At 56.8% G+C, this 16,066-nt stretch overlaps 1 protein-coding gene across 1 annotated transcript; it reads right to left on the bottom strand.

Moving 5' to 3' along the window:
* Nucleotides 1-8,558: 8,558 nt before the first annotated feature.
* LOC134430194 (green-sensitive opsin) lies at nt 8,559-11,715 on the bottom strand. Its single transcript, XM_063177746.1, has 5 exons — nt 11,355-11,715; nt 9,584-9,752; nt 9,165-9,330; nt 8,822-9,061; nt 8,559-8,690 (listed from the first exon to the last, which is right to left on the bottom strand). The coding sequence occupies exons 1-5, from the start codon at nt 11,713-11,715 to the stop codon at nt 8,559-8,561; spliced, it is 1,068 nt and encodes a 355-aa protein (XP_063033816.1).
* Nucleotides 11,716-16,066: the final 4,351 nt, after the last annotated feature.

The following is a 16,066-nucleotide window of genomic DNA, read 5'->3' as shown; positions in this document are numbered from 1 at the left end:
AATTGGGGAGCAGAGAGGGGAACTGAAGAGTGCAGAGGGGAATTGCGGGGAGGAGAAGGGAATTGGGGAGTGGGGTGGAAAATTGGGGAGTGGGGCAGGGAAATGGGGAGTGGAACAGGGAATTGGGGAGTGAAGAGGGGAACAGGGGACTGGAGAAGGGAATTGGGGAGCAAAGGGGGAATTGGGGAGTGGAGAACGGAATTGGGGGGCGGAGAGGGGAATTGGAGAGTGGAAAACTGGGAGGCAGAACAGGGAACTGGGGAGTGGATAAGAGAACTGGGGTGCAGAGAGAGGAATTGGGGAATGCAGCAGGGAATTGAGGAGCGGGGCAGGGAATTGGGGAGCAGAACACGGAACTGGGGAATGAGGCAGAGAATTGGGGAGCGGAGAATGGAATTGGGGAGCGGGAAGGGGAATCAGGGAGTGGTAAACTGGGGAGCAGAACAGGAAACTGGAGAGTGGAGTGGGGATTTGGGGAGTGGAGAATGGAACTGGGGAGCAGAGAGGGGAATTGGAGTGGAAAATTGGGGAGCGGGGCAGGGAATTGGGGAAGAGCTGCCCCAGCCCCACTTGGACACGTCGTGCTCTGGTCCAGCTCAGGGAATTAACACAGCGTCACTTTCTAACGCAACACATCTAATATTCATTTGAACATTTGCGAAAAGCCAGTCGTAGAACATGCATTTCTAACGGATTGTTCCTCTCCTCCTTCCCTCCAATCTCCCTCATCCCTCCCTTTGCAGCCCCACCGCTCCTGCCGCTCTCCCCGGGCTCATTCCCGGCACTTGGCACCTCTCAGCTGGATGAAGATTCATTTTCGCTGCTTGGATGCCTGGAAAAGGAGGGGGAGGTCACTGCTGCGCTTGGGTTTGGAAGCTGTGAGAGCAGAGCTGAGGATTTAATGGCACCTTAAATTCACGGCTGATTGTTGGGTCCCAATTCTGATCTGAAAGGAAATGCAGGCCTGGGAATTAAAGGAGGAAGATGAGTTTCACTAGAAGGTAAATAAAAACTAACTGGTGGTGGTATAAAGATACCTGGGTACAAATGCGAGCGTGTGGGTTCTGAAATACACTCAATTAGAGGAACGAGAGTTTGGGGTTATTTTTAATAAAAGGTTCATGGCCAAACTTCAAGGACTTCCAGACAATAAAACCACCCCCAGCTCCACCATCCAGCTCGGGGTGTTTATGGCTGTTTAGTGCTCTGAGCATAAAATAAAAGCACCACCACAAATTAGCCAGTTGTTTGTGCCACCTCCTGTCCCTGATCTCTGCAGGTGGCTCCAGACCCAGCATCACCCTGAGATGTGCCAGGCTTGCTGCCCAAGCTGGGAAATGGGGTAATTAGAGGAATTAATTAGGCAGGATCCCCTTGGCTGGCATTATGGGGTTTGGGAGCAATGAAGCATCACCCTGCTGATGCTCTCACGGGATCTGTTCATTCCCGAGGGTGTTGGGGCAGGGCTGGGGCACTGGAGCACGAATGTGGGAGGTGATAAATTGCGCTGGAGCAGCTTTCGAGCAGCTGAAGCTGCGCTTTGTGTGGGCAGAGCTGGCAACTGCTCTGCTTTGGGAACTGAGCTGGGGTCAGCGAATCCCAGGGACCGGAGGGGGGGCTCATCCTGCAGCTCCCACCAGCCAGAAAATCCCTGAAACGAGGCAGGAGAAAAAGAGAAACCAGGGAAGGAAAAAGCTCCTGCAGGACGCCCGCGGTTGTTCCCAAACTTCTCACAAACGGGGAACAACAAAGGAGCCAAACGCGGAGATAATTAAGGACATGATTGTACACACACAACTGCTTAATTAAGCTTTTCCTCTCGAAACCTGACAGAATCTGCTTACAAGGTGCGAGCACGAGGGGAGGCTGCCCATATGCTGGGCCATCTGCACGGCAGGCGGGAGGCAGCAGCCCGAGGGGGAGGAGGAGAACCAGGAAAAGGAGGGAAAACGGGGAAAAAACTGGAAAAGGAGGCTGTGAGCGCTGCCCTCGAAAAGAGAAAATGAAAAAGAGCATCAGAGTCGTGCTCTGGGCATGTGCCAGTGGCGCTTGGTCCCTCCCTGTGCCCATGGCAGGGATCTATCCATGTCCCCATTTGGGACCTCCAGGATTGCCCAGAGCTCAGGGCAGGGGCACAGTGAGACCCCTCCCTCACTTCTCTGCAGCTTCTTGGGGTGGGAATTAGGAAAAAAACCTCCCTTTTTTGTTCCTTTAAACAAGCAGGGCTCAGCGAAACTCAGGATTTTTGTCCCAGCTTGGGCCCAAGGGTCTCTCTTTTCTCTGGCACTTGGGTATGGATCCAGATAAACCCTGGGGAGTGCAACAGGCTCCAACCAAACCCCAAATCCACCAGCCCCTCCCCAGCACAGCCCTCAGTGAGGAGGGGGCTCAGTCCCTGGGTCTGGGGTCCCTCCTGCTGCAGTCCCAGCTCCTCTCCCCCAGTGTTTCAGGACAGGTTATTTGATCTTCCCCGACTCCTTCTTGGGGCTGGACGGCCGGGATCCATCCCAGCCCCAGCTCCTCTCCCTGTTTCACCCCCAGGGTCCATCACTGGTGTGTGGGGGGAACTGGGACAAGGAGAGGGAAAAGGATGGGGGCACCTGGCTGAGCTCCTCCTTCCTGAGATCCCAGCTAAAGCTGTTGGGAATGGGATTTGGAGGTTGTAAACATGGGTTTTTTTTTATTGATTTATCCCCTCTAGACCTCTTGGAAACGACGAGGGGTGGCATTGCCAGCGTTGGTGTCATGCCATGGAAATCAGAGCACATTCCAGTGTCTGGACTCTGTCTGGGACTGTGGCCCCAGCAGGACACGTGGCCATGGCAGGGGACACCTGGGGACCCGAGCTGTGGCCCTGCTGTCCCCAGAGCCACTGCAGGGAGGTCCCAGAGCCTGCAGGACCCATCCTGCTCCATCCCCCGTCCCCGCTGGGATGTGCAGCTTGCTCCCACCGCAGCAGCCTGGCTGCTCCTTTGCCGTGGAGCAGCTTTATTCCATCTATTCCATCTATTCCATTTATTCCGTTTATTCCTCGGACGGTTCCAGCGGGCAGGACCCGTCACATCCCGGCTGCCACAAGGAGCAGCCTCTGCTGCCCTCTACCTCCATCCGCGGGGCTGCGGGGGCTCTGGGGAGCCCAAACCACCCCGAGCCCAGGCTGGAAGGAGCTGGGAGCTCCCGGACTCTCCTCTCCATCCTCTGCGATCTCCCTCCAGCATCAGCCCGGGGATTCCTCGCTGGGAATGCAGCCCTGATCCCTGGGGAGGAGGAAGAGGAGGAAAGGGAATGGGGTGGAAAATCTCCTTGGCACCACATCTCATCGAGGCTGGGCTGCCAAAACTTTGTGTCCCTGCAGCTCGGCCCTCGAGGGCAGCATCGGCATCCTGTGAGAGCAGGCTGGGCTGGAGCCCTGCTGCACTTTCCTCCCTTCCCTCCCTGCTGCACCTTCCTCCCTTCCCTCCCTGCTCCCGGGGTCCTCCTCCCCTTTGGAGGGGCAGGCCAGCCCTGCACATCTGCACAGCACAGCTGGCAGGGCACATCTGGACGGGATAATCCCCCAAAACCCCTGGCTGTGCTGATCCCACTGCAGGCATGCCCTTCCCTTCCCTTCCCTTCCCTTCCCTTCCCTTCCCTTCCCTTCCCTTCCCTTCCCTTCCCTTCCCTTCCCTTCCCTTCCCTTCCCTTCCCTTCCCTTCCCTTCCCTTCCCTTCCCTTCCCTTCCCTTCCCTTCCCTTCCCTTCCCTTCCCTTCCCTTCCCTTCCCTTCCCTTCCCTTCCCTTCCCTTCCCTTCCCTTCCCCATCTCCTTTTTCCACTTTTTGGGCTCCATTTTTAGTTTTGTGTCCCTCCCTCTCTGAAATCCCCTCTCCCACCGATGCTCTCTAACCCTCACAGAATATTTAACCAGCTGCTCAGTTGTTCATCCCTCGCAGGTTCGGGGCCCTCCTGGAGGATTATCGGGAGCACCAAACCCTTCTGCTCCCCCTGCAGAGATTTTAGCAGGGTTTGTCTCCATCCCCACCCTTCAGGAAACCCCAGGCTCACCCCGAGGGGCTCAGAGGTGTCTGGGAATGATGAGACCCCTCCTCCCCCTGGAACCAGCACAGGGAGTCCACAGAGGGACCAGACACACCCCAGCTCCCCTTTGGCAATAAATGAATTAATTTATCTCCCCGTGGATGATGTGGAGCTGCGGCCAGACCCCCGAGGTGGGAGCTTCACCCCTCCCATGCTGCTGCCAGCCTGCCTGAGCCCTGCTGCTGGTTGCCCACAGAAATGTGAATTTTGGTTTATCACGTCTGCCTGGCGGGCAGCAGGAGCTGCACAGTGAGCCGGGGGAAAGCACAAGGTAATAGAGGTATTTATTAAAGCAGGGAGGAAATTTATATGCTATTCCTGCTTTTTCAGCTCTCAGTCATCGCCGAGGGGAGAGGAGGAGTGGGCAGCCAGTGCAGGAAATCACCAGGAGTCTGTTTTCTGCCCATTTGTCAGTCTGATGAACAAGAAAAATACGGGCAGGCTGGGTGAAGGAGAAATGGAGAGTGAGGAGCACGATCCTGCACGGCCAGGAGCGGCCCCAGGGGCTTGGGGAACCTCTCTGGGTCCCTCTGGAGCTGGGGATTTGTGTCACCGAGGGCTTGGGGTCCCTGAGGGTCTCTGGGTGGGGAGGGGGAGATGGAGAGGGGGTGTGGGGAGGAGAAAAGGGCTGGAGGGGATGGGTTGGGGGGGAAAAAGGGGGTTCAGGATGGGATGGGATGGAGGAGAAAAGGGATTCTGGAGAGGGTGGGATGGAGGAAAAAAGGGTTCTGGAAAGGACAGGCTGGAAGAGAAAAGGGGCTTGGGATGGGATGGGATGGGATGGGATGGGATGGGATGGGATGGGATGGGATGGGATGGGATGGGATGGGATGGGATGGAGGATAAAAGGGACTCTGATAAGGACAGGATGGAGGAGAAAAGGGGTTCTGGAGGGGTCAGGCTGGAGAAGGAAAGGAGGTTCTGGAGAGGATGGGATTGAGGAAAAAAAGGGGTTCTGGAAAGGCCAGGCTAGAAGAGAAAAGGGGCTTGGGATGGGATGGGATGGGATGGGATGGGATGGGATGGGATGGGATGGGATGGGATGGGATGGGATGGGATGGGATGGGATGGGAGAGAAAAGGGCTGTGGAAGGGAAAGTCTGGAGGATAAAAGGGGTTTTGGAGAGGATGGATTGGAGGAGAAAAGGGCTGTGGAAAAGACAGACTGGAGGAGAAAAGGGGCTCTGGATGGAACAAGCTGGAGGAGAAATGGGGTTCTGGAAGGGGAAGTCTGGAGGATAAAAGGGATTCTGGAGAGGATGAATCAGAGGAGAAAAGGGCTGTGGAAGGGACAGGCTGCAGGAGATCGGGGGTTCCGGTGGGGCTGGGCTGGAGCAGGGCCCTGGCAGCGGGGTGAGGCGGATCCCAGTGTCCAAAGCCACCACCCCAATCCCTGCAGCCCCCCTGGCAGGGCCCCCCCAGCTGCAGGAGCACTGGAGCGTTTGGCATCTCCTGGAGAGGAGCACGGGCAGCGCAAACCCACCGGGTATTAAGTGCTAATAATTCCCTCCTTTCATTTGCAGTTATCCACCTACATGTGAGAGGCTGGGATTTTGCTGACACTTTCTGGCTGGGAATTGAATGCTGCCTGAATCATCCAGCCAGGGCTATTTGTTCATAAAAGTAAGGAATTGCTGTTTGAATCCTTTCATTGCTGCTAACGTGACACAGGCAGCCCTGATGGATTCGGGCTGGGGATGTGACACAAACGTGGCCCTGCTGGGAAGTGACACAGATGTGGGGACTCCTGAACCCTCCTGGGTGGGAGGCAAACACTGCCTGGGTCTCCCTGGGCTGTGCTAGGTCCCCCTGGCACTGTCAGGGGCAATCCTGGCTTCTCCCAAGCTCTAATTCCAGCAGTTTTCCCCTTAAGGAGCAGCTTTTCCCCCTGGTAGCAGGGTCTGGGCACCCCAGAGAGGGATTTGGCACCTCCAATGCTGTGTGTGATGGCACTGAGGGAAGGGGGGAGTGTTTGAGGGTTTTAATCTTCTTGTTCCTCGTGGCTGGACAAGGAGATGTTTTTCCTTTGGCAGAGACAAACGAGCAGAGCCAGACCCTCTGGCGTGGAGCTGCTCCTTCTGCAGTGATGGGATAAAAATGTCCTGGGAGAAATCCAGGCAGTGCCATTGGAGAGATCAGCCCTGGGCAGGAGGAATGTTTTTGGGAACAGCACTGGGCCAGCACCCTGGTTTGTCCCTTTTCTTTGGGTTCTGTCTGTGCCCAGGGCTGTGGGGCAAAGACCACAAAACCTCACTGAGATCTCCCCCTCATCCCTGTGGATGCTCCAAATCAGGATGTTATAAACTCCAAGCTGCTTTTCCCCGAGTGCTGCTTGCACAAATGAGAACTGATTTAAAATGAATTGAGCCAATTACTGCACTTTTCCTAAAGCAGCTGACAGCAGTGCTGGGGTGAGGAGGAGCAGTCCCAGCTGCAGGAGGATGGGAGTCAGACACTGAGATGCCCTTTGGGCCTGAGATTCCAGCTGTCTCCACTCCCTGGATGAGTCTGGCTGCTTTCCTCAGTTTGTATCTGAATTTGGGTGGCAGCAGTGCCAGGCCAGCAGCACTGGAGCAGCTGGTGCTGCCTGCTCTGAGTGGGCGATGCCAGGATGGTCCCTGCTGGTTGCAAATGCAGTGCCTGGATAAACCCATGGATTTATGGAAAAGTGGAAGGGAAGAACTCCTGGGTGATTTTTCAAGAGGAACCTTTGAATGAGATGCTTTCTGTCAGGGAAGGGTTGGGTCTGTTGGGCTGGGTGAGGTTTAGGGTTTTTGGTTGTCTGGTGGCTGCTCCTCCCCTGCTCGCATGGTTTGAAGAAATCAGCTCTGAGCTTGGTTTGGGGCTTTGTAGGGAAAGAAAAAAGGCTCCCGGGATGGGCAGAGTGGCCATGAATCACCCAGCACAGCAGGAGTGGGGTGGGAGCTGCTCCAGGAGCCCCACGTTTGGGTGGGTGCAGAGACAGGAGGGTGCCTGACAGGAGAGAGGGGCTGGGGCTGCATCCTTCCCTTCCCAGGCCTGGTGTTTGGGGGCAAAAATGCTTCCTATCCCTGCCAGGGATGAGCCTGGCACTTCCCGCTGGTTTTGGTGGCTTTGGACCCAAAAAGGAGGAAAAACACCGGAGAGGGGAGGTGTGAGCTGAGCAGGGAGGGGAGGAGGGCGAGGTTCTGGCACTGGGGTCGCTCTGCAGCCGCTCCTGAATGAATTCACTGACACAGGGAACAACTTTTCCCTGATTCTTCCAGTTCTGTCACAACGCTGCCTGGAAGGGGCCCACAGGGAGGAGAATTTGAACTCTGCAAGGAGCTCTCAGCTGAAGCTTTATTTAAGGCTACATGGGGAAATCTTTAATATTCAAGTACAAAACTCTTGGCTGGGCAGCCAGGGCTGTGCCCCGTGTGTCAATTTTTGCGTCTAAACACCTTTGGGGCTCCAGCTAATGGGGCTGCCACCTTGTGGGGATGGTGTCCCCCACAGATCCCCCTTCCCACGGCTTTTGGGACAGCTGCAGGTTTGTGTCTTGTGTTCCCCCAGCTGGCCACCAGCATCCTGTCCCCACAGCCCAAGAGAAAGGACAAGGACTGAGCATCTGTGTTTTTCTCTGTGCTGCTTCTGTTTATTTCTTAATTTTTTAAACCCCTACTCCTTGACTGCAGACGTCCTTGTGCTGACATGAGATTATTTATTTATAAAATATGTACAGGAAAGAGCTCGGGTCCCGGCCCCACCCTCCAAGGTTGGCCGTGCCTGTCCAGCCAGAGCAGAGGTGGAAGGGGAATTTCTCTGCTTTGGAGTGGGCAACAGGAGGAGAAAGGAAAGGGCTGAGAGGGATAGAGATTTCAAAGGACATGAGCAAATATTTACAGGTTCCAAGACAAAAAAATGTATCTACAGTGTTGTCTTGGGGATAGAGGGAGCTGGGCTGGAGGCAGAGCCCGCTCGTGGCTCTGTTTGTTATATTGATTTATAGAGGCTGCAGGAATTGATTCCTCTGGGAATCCCGGTGGGAGCGTGGCTCAGAGAGCCCCAGGCTCAGGCCAGGGTGAGGGGCAGCTGGGGCCATCCCAGCCACAGGGTCCTGCTCCTGGGGCTTTGCCAGAATATTTAGATTTTTGCAAATGAGGCCCTGGTGCTCCTGTGATGCTTCTGGAGCCCAGGGAAGGGCGATGCTGGCGGGGAGTGAGATTCAGGCAGGAAAAGGTTTGGGGTCCCCACCAACCACTGCTGTTCAGACTCCATGGGGACAGGTAGGGACAGTCCCCCAGAGGTGACGTGCTCCTGGGAGCACCTCAGAGTGGGAGCACTCTGGCAGAGCTCAGAGTGCCACGGGGATGTGTGGGGTGGGGTCTGCACAGCTACAGCAGGACGGGCACAGCCAAATTCCCCTGCAGGGGAGGGGGCCGGGGCACGAGGGAATGGCTGGGGGGCGTCTGTCGGGGTCCCCGAGCTCGGCAGGTCACCCCAGTTCAAACTGTCCATGCTCTCTATGCAGGTGATACTTGGCTGGAGGAGACGGAGGAGACCTCGGTCTTGCTCTGGGATACGGTGGAGGAGGTCTCTTCATCCCCAAAGGGGTTCTTGCCGCAGCAGATTGTGGTGATCATGCAGTTACGGAACTGGGGAGGGGAGAGAAAGGACAATGGTGGCACCGGGGGCAAGGAGGGACGTGCCACAGGACCAGGATGGACTGAGATCCTGCTGGGAAGGAGCAACGTGCCCGTGGAGCCCCCAGATGTGGCTGTCTCACCTGTTTGTTCATGAGCACGTAGATGATGGGGTTGTAGAGGGAGGAGCTCTTGGAGAAGAAGGCAGGCACTGCCATCAGCGTGGCCGTGAAGTCGGCGCCCTTGTTGGTGAAGATCCAGAACGCCACCACGGCGTAGGGCGTCCAGGCCAGCATGAAGCCCAGCACCATCAGGATCACCATCCGCGTCACCTCCTTCTCCGCCTTCTGGGTCGTGGCCGATTCCTGCTGCTGGGCAGCTGCCTGTGCGCACAGAGGGCGGTGAGGGGCAGCTCTGCACCCCAACCCGCATCCCCCAGTCCTGCCTGAGCCACCCCCTGTCCCCTCAGTCCCCTCCCGCCCTTACCTCGCGGACTTTGCAAACGAGGCGCCCGTAGGAGAAGAAGATGATGACGACGGGGATGATGAAGTGGATGACGAACATGTAGAGCACGTAGGACTCGTTGTGGAAGTCGGGGTTGTGGGTGTAGTAGTCGGGCCCGCAGGAGCACTGCATCCCCTCCGGGATGTACCTGGCAGGGAGAAAGGTGGGAATCTGCTCCAGGACCCTCCCTGGGGGGCAACAGGGATGGAATTCCCTGAGGATGGGGGATGCTGGGAGGGTGGTACAGGTGGTTTGGGTGCTCGTGGTGTCAGCTTGCTGTGACGCTCCCTCCCATGACAACGGGACATTCATTTCCCTCCTCCAAGGCCAAGCACTTCCCTGCTGGAGCCACCTGCTCTCCCTGCAGGGATCCAGGAGCTGCTGGGGACCCTGGGGCTCACCTGGACCAGCCGAAGAGCGGCGGGGCGGCGCAGGAAATGGCCATGACCCAGGTGAAGGCGATGCCCATCATGGCGTGGCTGGCGGAGAAGCGGAAATTGCCCATGGGCTTGCAGATGACGATGTAGCGCTCGATGGCCAGGACAACCAGCGACCACAGGGCGACCTGGCCTGCAGGGAGGAGAGGGAGAGCCCGCGGTGTGGTCAGAGCCCCTCTGGGCTCCACCTTCGCTTGGTGCTTCCAGAGGAGAGCAGGGGGAGCTGGGGATCAGCGTGGGATAAGCAGCATCCTGCTAGGAAATTGGGAATCCTCCACCTATAACGTGCAGAGGGGATGCTGGGGGCGGAGGGGTTTTAATAAATTAAGAATCAAGGGAGTGAATCCCACCTGGGCGTGGGGAAGCACAGTTCCTGGCAATGCTGCCAGATGCCTCCAAACCTGTTGATTCCTTTAAATTGTGCATTTCACGAGCCTTCTGCTGGCGCTGGATCGGGGGAGGCGCGGTGAGGGGGGGACTGTGTGGGTGGGAAACGTGCACATGTATTTATGAGGGATAATTAAACTTCAGGGGATTTGGGAGCGTTTAGTCGGTGCTGTAAGCCTGCTAATGCCCCCAGCTGTGATAAGCTGCTGATAACGACACCCTGTGCTGGGATTCGCTGGGGACCTGCTGCTCGCACAGCCCGCTGCTTCCCAGCCAACTTCCTTCCCTGGGAACAGGAGCCTCCTCCTCCTCCTCCTCCTCTGAGAGGTATAAACATTGGAAAGGCAAAATAACGCGGCCCAAGGCTCACTGAGCAGGGATGGAGCAGACTTTGGGATCTTCAGACCCCAAACCCGAGCCTTTCCTTGCTCCTTGCCTTGGATAGGGACATTCAGCTGTGCCTTTGGCAGGATATCCGTGTTTTTAAAATGTGTATTTTCAGAGCAGCATCACTGTGGGAAATGGCACCGTTTAGGGGAAGGAAAGCAAAGTCCCTGTGGTGGCTCTGGGTGTCTCCAGCAAGGACTGGTGGCTGTCAGATCCATCACGAGGTGTGGCGTGGGCAGGGCTGGCTGCGTGGGCTCGGCTGCCGAGTGAATTCTCCCTGTTTTTCTGCAGGGCCAAGTGTTGGCAGCACTCGTGTGCGTCCCTGAGAAACGCCTCAAGGAAAATCCCAAGGGCACTCAAATCTGGTGCAGCTGGGACAGAGCTGAGCCATCCTTGAGGAGCCTGGGAACTGCCCTGGATCCTCCTCACCTTCCTTTTGCCCCTGGATAAGCTGTGAGCCCTCTCATCTCTCCACATCTCTAGCTTTTCTGTGGGGTTACCTTCCTGAGGGATTTCTCTCCGCCTTCTAAACCCTCTGTTTCCCCAAAAAGGGAAGCCTTTGGGTTAAGGAATAATCATGGAATCGTGAAGGTTGGGAAAGGACCTCAAGTGCAAGCCTGTTCTTGGTCTGAGCTGCTTGGCGTTGATTTGGAACACGCTGTGGTCATCCCTGGCAGGTCTCTGGTAACCACCTTGTGACAAGCAGGGCCAGGTGACCCCAGACTGGACCCTACACACAAGCATCCCTCCCCAGGCTTCCTTTCCCCGCCCCATGCCATGGAGGCTCCTTGCTATCAACGTCAAACACACAGAAATCTCTTTCCCTCCCCCATTTTAAGCGCAGGGCTCGCCTCACACATGGAGGGACAACTCTGCACATCCCAACAGTGCCATGAAGGATGGAACCAGACTCCCAAAGCCCTGCAGAAGGAAACCCCAATCTCCCATGCCCATCCCTTACCTCCCAGCGTGGCAAAGAATCCTTCCACGGCGCAGCCAATGGGGCCGAACACAAAGTAGCCGTTCCAGGCGGTGTAGAAGGTGACGGTGAAACCAAAGCAGGCCATGCACAGGTCAGCCACCGCCAGGTTGACCAGGATGTAGTTGAGGGGCTGCCGGAGCTTCTTGTGCTTGAAGGTGACCAGGAGGGTGAGGAAGTTGATGGGGAAGCCGGTGGAGATGAGGAAGAAGATGTAGCAGCACACGAGGCGGTATTTCCAGGGCTCGGCCAGGTAGTACTGCGGGTACTCGAAGGGGCTCCGCACCACCCCGGTCTTGTTGGACATAGGCACGTAGAAATTGATCCCCTCCGTCCCGTTCATGCTGCCCTGGCTACGGAGGGATTGTCTGCAATGAACTGAGTTCCGACCCTGGTTAATTAAAAAAGGGAAGCCCCACCCCCTTGAGAAGGTTCCCCTCCGACCCAAAAAATGGATGAATTACGAGGAGCAGCAGAAGGTGAGGGGATGGAGGTGGTGCCCTGCCCTGTGCCGCGCCGGGGGCTGGCGGTGCCGCGCCCCGGGGTGGTTTTATACCCTCCGGGAGGGGGAGGCTGACGAGGGGCTCGGCTAACTTTGTATGACAAGGGCAACGGGATTGAGAGGGGCTGATGGTTTAAGCACCCTCTAAGCAGCCAGTTGGCCCCAAAACCTGCATTAAAGAGTATTAATTGCCATTAAGTGTTTAATGTTGTTTAAGGTGTTGGGGGCAGGAAGGGATGGGGTGGGGAGCGCTTGGGAAGAGGGGCAAAGGTGGGAGGAGCAGGGGGGAGTTTGGGAGGAGCGATGTGAAAATGGGCCGTTCTGGGGTCTACAGTGTGTCACAGGTTTGGGGTGTCCCTGGGCAGCTGAAGAACCCTGTGAGACCACCTGGGGACTGGGGAGTGGCCAGCTCTGCCCCACTGACCTTGGGCAGGTCACCGGGGGAAGACTGGGCTGAGCTTTGTGGGTCTGAGCTGTTGGCTGGGCTCTGTTTCAGGTGCTTGGCTCAGTCTGGGGACTGCTGGGGTCTGCATCCCAATCCGGGCTCTGCATCCCAAATCCGGGCTCTGCTGACACAGCCAAGGGCCTGGAGCTCGGCAAAGGTAGGAGGGGAAGCCACTTCCCATCGCAAAGGTAATGCAGTTGGTAATTTTTTGGTAAAGGTAGCGTTTTGGGGCAGAGCTCTTGGTTGTGTAAGCCCTGATCACATCCTTGGCTGAGCCACGGGGCAAAGGAGAGCAAAGATGTCCTGAACTCTTTGCAGAGAGACCAGCACAGCCTGGGAGAGCCAGAGGGATGGAAGGGAGCTTCTCCCAGGCTCCCAGCATGGAGTGTGGGATCCCCAGGGCCAGTGCCAATGCTCCATCTCATCCAAGTTCTTCTTCCCCATTTCTTCCTTCTGGGTCATGGGGGCTCCTTCTCTAGGGGAGCTGCCTAAGGCGCCTTAGGGCAGCTCTTCCCTTAATCCTGGGGATGTGGGGGGTTAAGGGAGCTGATCGGATAACGAGGTAAGCTGGGCCTCCTCCTCCTCCTCAAGGCACAGCCCATGGAAAAAGTCATGGATGAATGAGGGCTCCTGCACGCCTGGAGCTGGAGCGGAAGGCTAAGGGGGTGTTGGCATGGATGGTGTCCTAATTCCTGACCCAGTGGGTGCAGAAGTAGGACGTGGTGCAGGGAAGTGGGTCAGGCCAGCCTCAGGTGCCCTGGGAACAGGGATGAGGGTTCCTCACGGGATGGATGTGCCTCTTGGAGTCGTCACACCGTGAAACCACCAGGCACCAAATTCCTGCTCCAGGTCTTCCTAGAGGGGATGAGGGGAAAGTGGAGGAGTCCCATGGCCCTGCTTCTCACAGAGCTTTCCCTGGAGGAATTTCCTGCCTCTCCTGGCCATAGTCAAGCTCAAAAAATTTGTACAAAAATTTGGCACGTTGTTGCAGAATGAGTTGAATATCAAAGGAGATCCCAGAAATTCTAATCCACAAAACCAACTGTGCATCTGCCTCAATTCCAGTGTGCACTTCCCAGCTCCCATGGGAAAAAGCAACCGTCTCCAGCTCCAATATTTCACTGTGGTGGCCCACCTTCAAAAGAGAAAGCAAATCTTCAGCTCCAAGATTTCACTTCAAAAACAATTGGACCTCACTGCCAGTGCCAGCAGCGTCCCAAAGTTCTGGAGCTTCTCCAAGGCTTTGCATCTGGACAGAGGTACCCCATGGGAAAGTTAATTGTCACCTCCCATCCCTTCCTAGCGCCACTTTGGGGTGTCCTGCCCTCTTCCAAAGTCAAGAGTGGTGCAAAGGAAGCTGTGGGGGAACAGGGACACTGAGTCTGGGTGCTGGGGGAACACTCAGCTGCACTTTTTGGTAGAGGGACCTTTCCTGGCTCAGCAGATCCTCTCCACTCACCTGGCAGCTGAGTGAGGAGGAGATTTGGATTCATGGGTGGCCCCCAGCCACCTTTCAAAGGGACAACTGGGCTGAGAGGGTTTGAACCAACCTGGATCATGCCCTTCCCCTTTTTGGGAGCTGCCTGTGGAGCAGGTAAGCCTGAGTCACCTGTGCTTTGTAAGAGGGCTGTCCCCTCCCAGCTGTCCTCATGGATGTGTCCCCTGGGGTCACTGCCCCAGGGCTGGAGGATTTAGAGCTCTGGGCAGGTCAGCACAGCCGGAGCAATGGCCAAGGCCTCGAGTAAACCCAGAGCAGGGAAATGACACCACTGAGAGCGCCTGGTCCCTCCAGGACGTGTCCTGAATGCAACCTCAGCTCCTGCTGCAGCCCTGTCACAGAGATGGCTTTAATTTGCTGTCTCTTAGCAGGGAAAGTTTATGAGCTGCTCTCTCTCCAGGAGAGCTCCCGGTTGTTTTCTGTGCTGACTCTACGACAGCAGCAAATTCCAGGCCCTGCCTAATGCGGGAAGAGAGCTTTGCTGCTCTGTGTTTGTCCTCAAGAAAAGGCTTTTCTTGCCCCTTGCAGGTTTTCCTGCTTTGAGCAGGGATTGTCTCTCGCTCATTGTTTGTTGGCGCGCGGCGTGACGGGGCCCTGAGCTGCTCTGGGCTTTCATGTCCTGTGTAAAGCAAGGGATGATAATTATAATCAAATAACCGGCTTGCACAGAGCCGACACGCCTGGTTCACAGGGATCAGAGACAGGCACAGCTCACACAGGGGAGGGGGGCTCCTGGAGCCCTTTGTGGTGCCCAACCCCAGCCCTGCTGGGCACAGGAGCCACTTGCCACCCAGGTAACACCTGGCAGAGCAAGGTGGAGGGAAATGCAAGAGCACAACAAATCAGTCACGAAGGGAACATCTGTGCTGAGCTCCTGGCGCTGGGCTGACGCGCAGCCCCGCGAACCCTGGCTGCGAGCACAGCTCTGCATGGCTGGGCTCATTCTGGCTGCTTTTAGAACCAGTGCTGCCCTGAATCTCCCTCCCCTGGGGGGCTCATTCCTCCCCAGTGGGCAGGGAAAGAGGGAGGAATGTGCCTCTGGGTGCCCTGGGAAGACCCCATTTCCCGTATCACATAGCAGCCACCCGGGGCCGCGGCGCTGAGCCGCTTAGGCCGGGCTCGGGAGCTCCCTCGCCAGGAAAGGGGTTAAGGCAAGATAAAGCCCCAGCGTTATAGAGACCATATGGAGGGGAAGAAAACCCTTTATCCTGTAATTGGATTCGCTCTGCGCTCGAGGTGAGGCTGAGTGGAGCTGACAGGCCGTGATGGGCGAGGCGCTGCCAGCCGCCCGTCCAAAGCAGGATGTGTGTGCACAAACTTGTAGATCAATCCATTAGAGTGGATCAAATAGATTTAAACGTGTGGCAGGGAGAAGGAGGACACTGATGTATTTACAATTGGGTTCTCTGGGCCAGCCCTCCCCCAGCAGGGATTACCTGGCCATGGCTGGTGGCTCTGTGGTACCCAGGGCAGGGGCTGGGGGTGGACAGGGAGGTGACCTTGCTTTTGTCCCAAAAAATAAGAGTGCACAGCAGGCTGTGTTTTGTCTTTCATGCACAAAATTTGAGCAGGAGGGACCCCAGCTCCCGTTTTCCATGCAGGTTCTCCATCTCCATCCTGCTCAGGCTCTCCCCCCAAGCCACAAAGCAGCTGGGATGTGGGGAGAGCTCCCCCACACGAAGCTCTTCACGTTCTGTCAGCTCCCAGCCTTTTCCTCCCGCTGCTGATCCAGGTAATGTCTCCCCAAGCACTGCAGGATTTCCTGGGAGAGGCAGGCGCTCTTTGGGCCCTGTCATTTCCCTGCCAAGGAGCTGAGCAATCCCGGCTCAGCTGCGAGCCTGCTCCGCTCCGCGTGGTGCTGTCAACACTTCTCCCTCGGTGACAACCCGGGGCTGTGGCAGAGTGGGCAGGTGTGCAAGACATTCCCCCGGCCCCACAGTGAGGAGCAGCTGGCACAGCCATCAGATCCCTGCAGCTCCATCAGATCCCAGAGCTCTGGCAGATCCCAGCAGCTCCATCAGATCCCTGCAGATCGCTGCAATTCCAGCAGATCCCAGCAGCTCCGGCAGATCCTGGGACCTCCAGGACATCCTGGCAGATCCCAGCAGCTTTGGCAGATCCCAGCAGCTCCAGCAGAGCTCCCGAGGCTGCAGCCAGAGCGAGTTGTGCTCTGCCAAGAGCAACGGCAAAAACGCCGCTCAGATCTCCCTGCCTGGCAAACTGGAACCAGTCTGGATTTTGGTCTGGTT

The sequence above is a fragment of the Melospiza melodia genome, chromosome 28 (genome assembly GCF_035770615.1).
Source record: "Melospiza melodia melodia isolate bMelMel2 chromosome 28, bMelMel2.pri, whole genome shotgun sequence".
Classification (NCBI taxonomy): domain Eukaryota; kingdom Metazoa; phylum Chordata; class Aves; order Passeriformes; family Passerellidae; genus Melospiza; species Melospiza melodia.
Note: the sequence above shows the minus strand (reverse complement) of the source record. Positions and strands in the feature narration are given on the sequence as shown.

Excerpts from the sequence above, each read along its gene's own strand:
- LOC134430194 (XM_063177746.1), bottom strand. The coding sequence starts at position 11,715 with ATGAACGGGACGGAGGGGATCAATTTCTACGTGCCTATGTCCAACAAG. Across the intron at positions 9,753-11,354 it reads ATTCTTTGCCACGCTGGGAG|GCCAGGTCGCCCTGTGGTCG; the intron begins GTAAGGGATGGG and ends TCCTCCCTGCAG. Across the intron at positions 9,331-9,583 it reads CCGCTCTTCGGCTGGTCCAG|GTACATCCCGGAGGGGATGC; the intron begins GTGAGCCCCAGG and ends TCTCCCTGCCAG.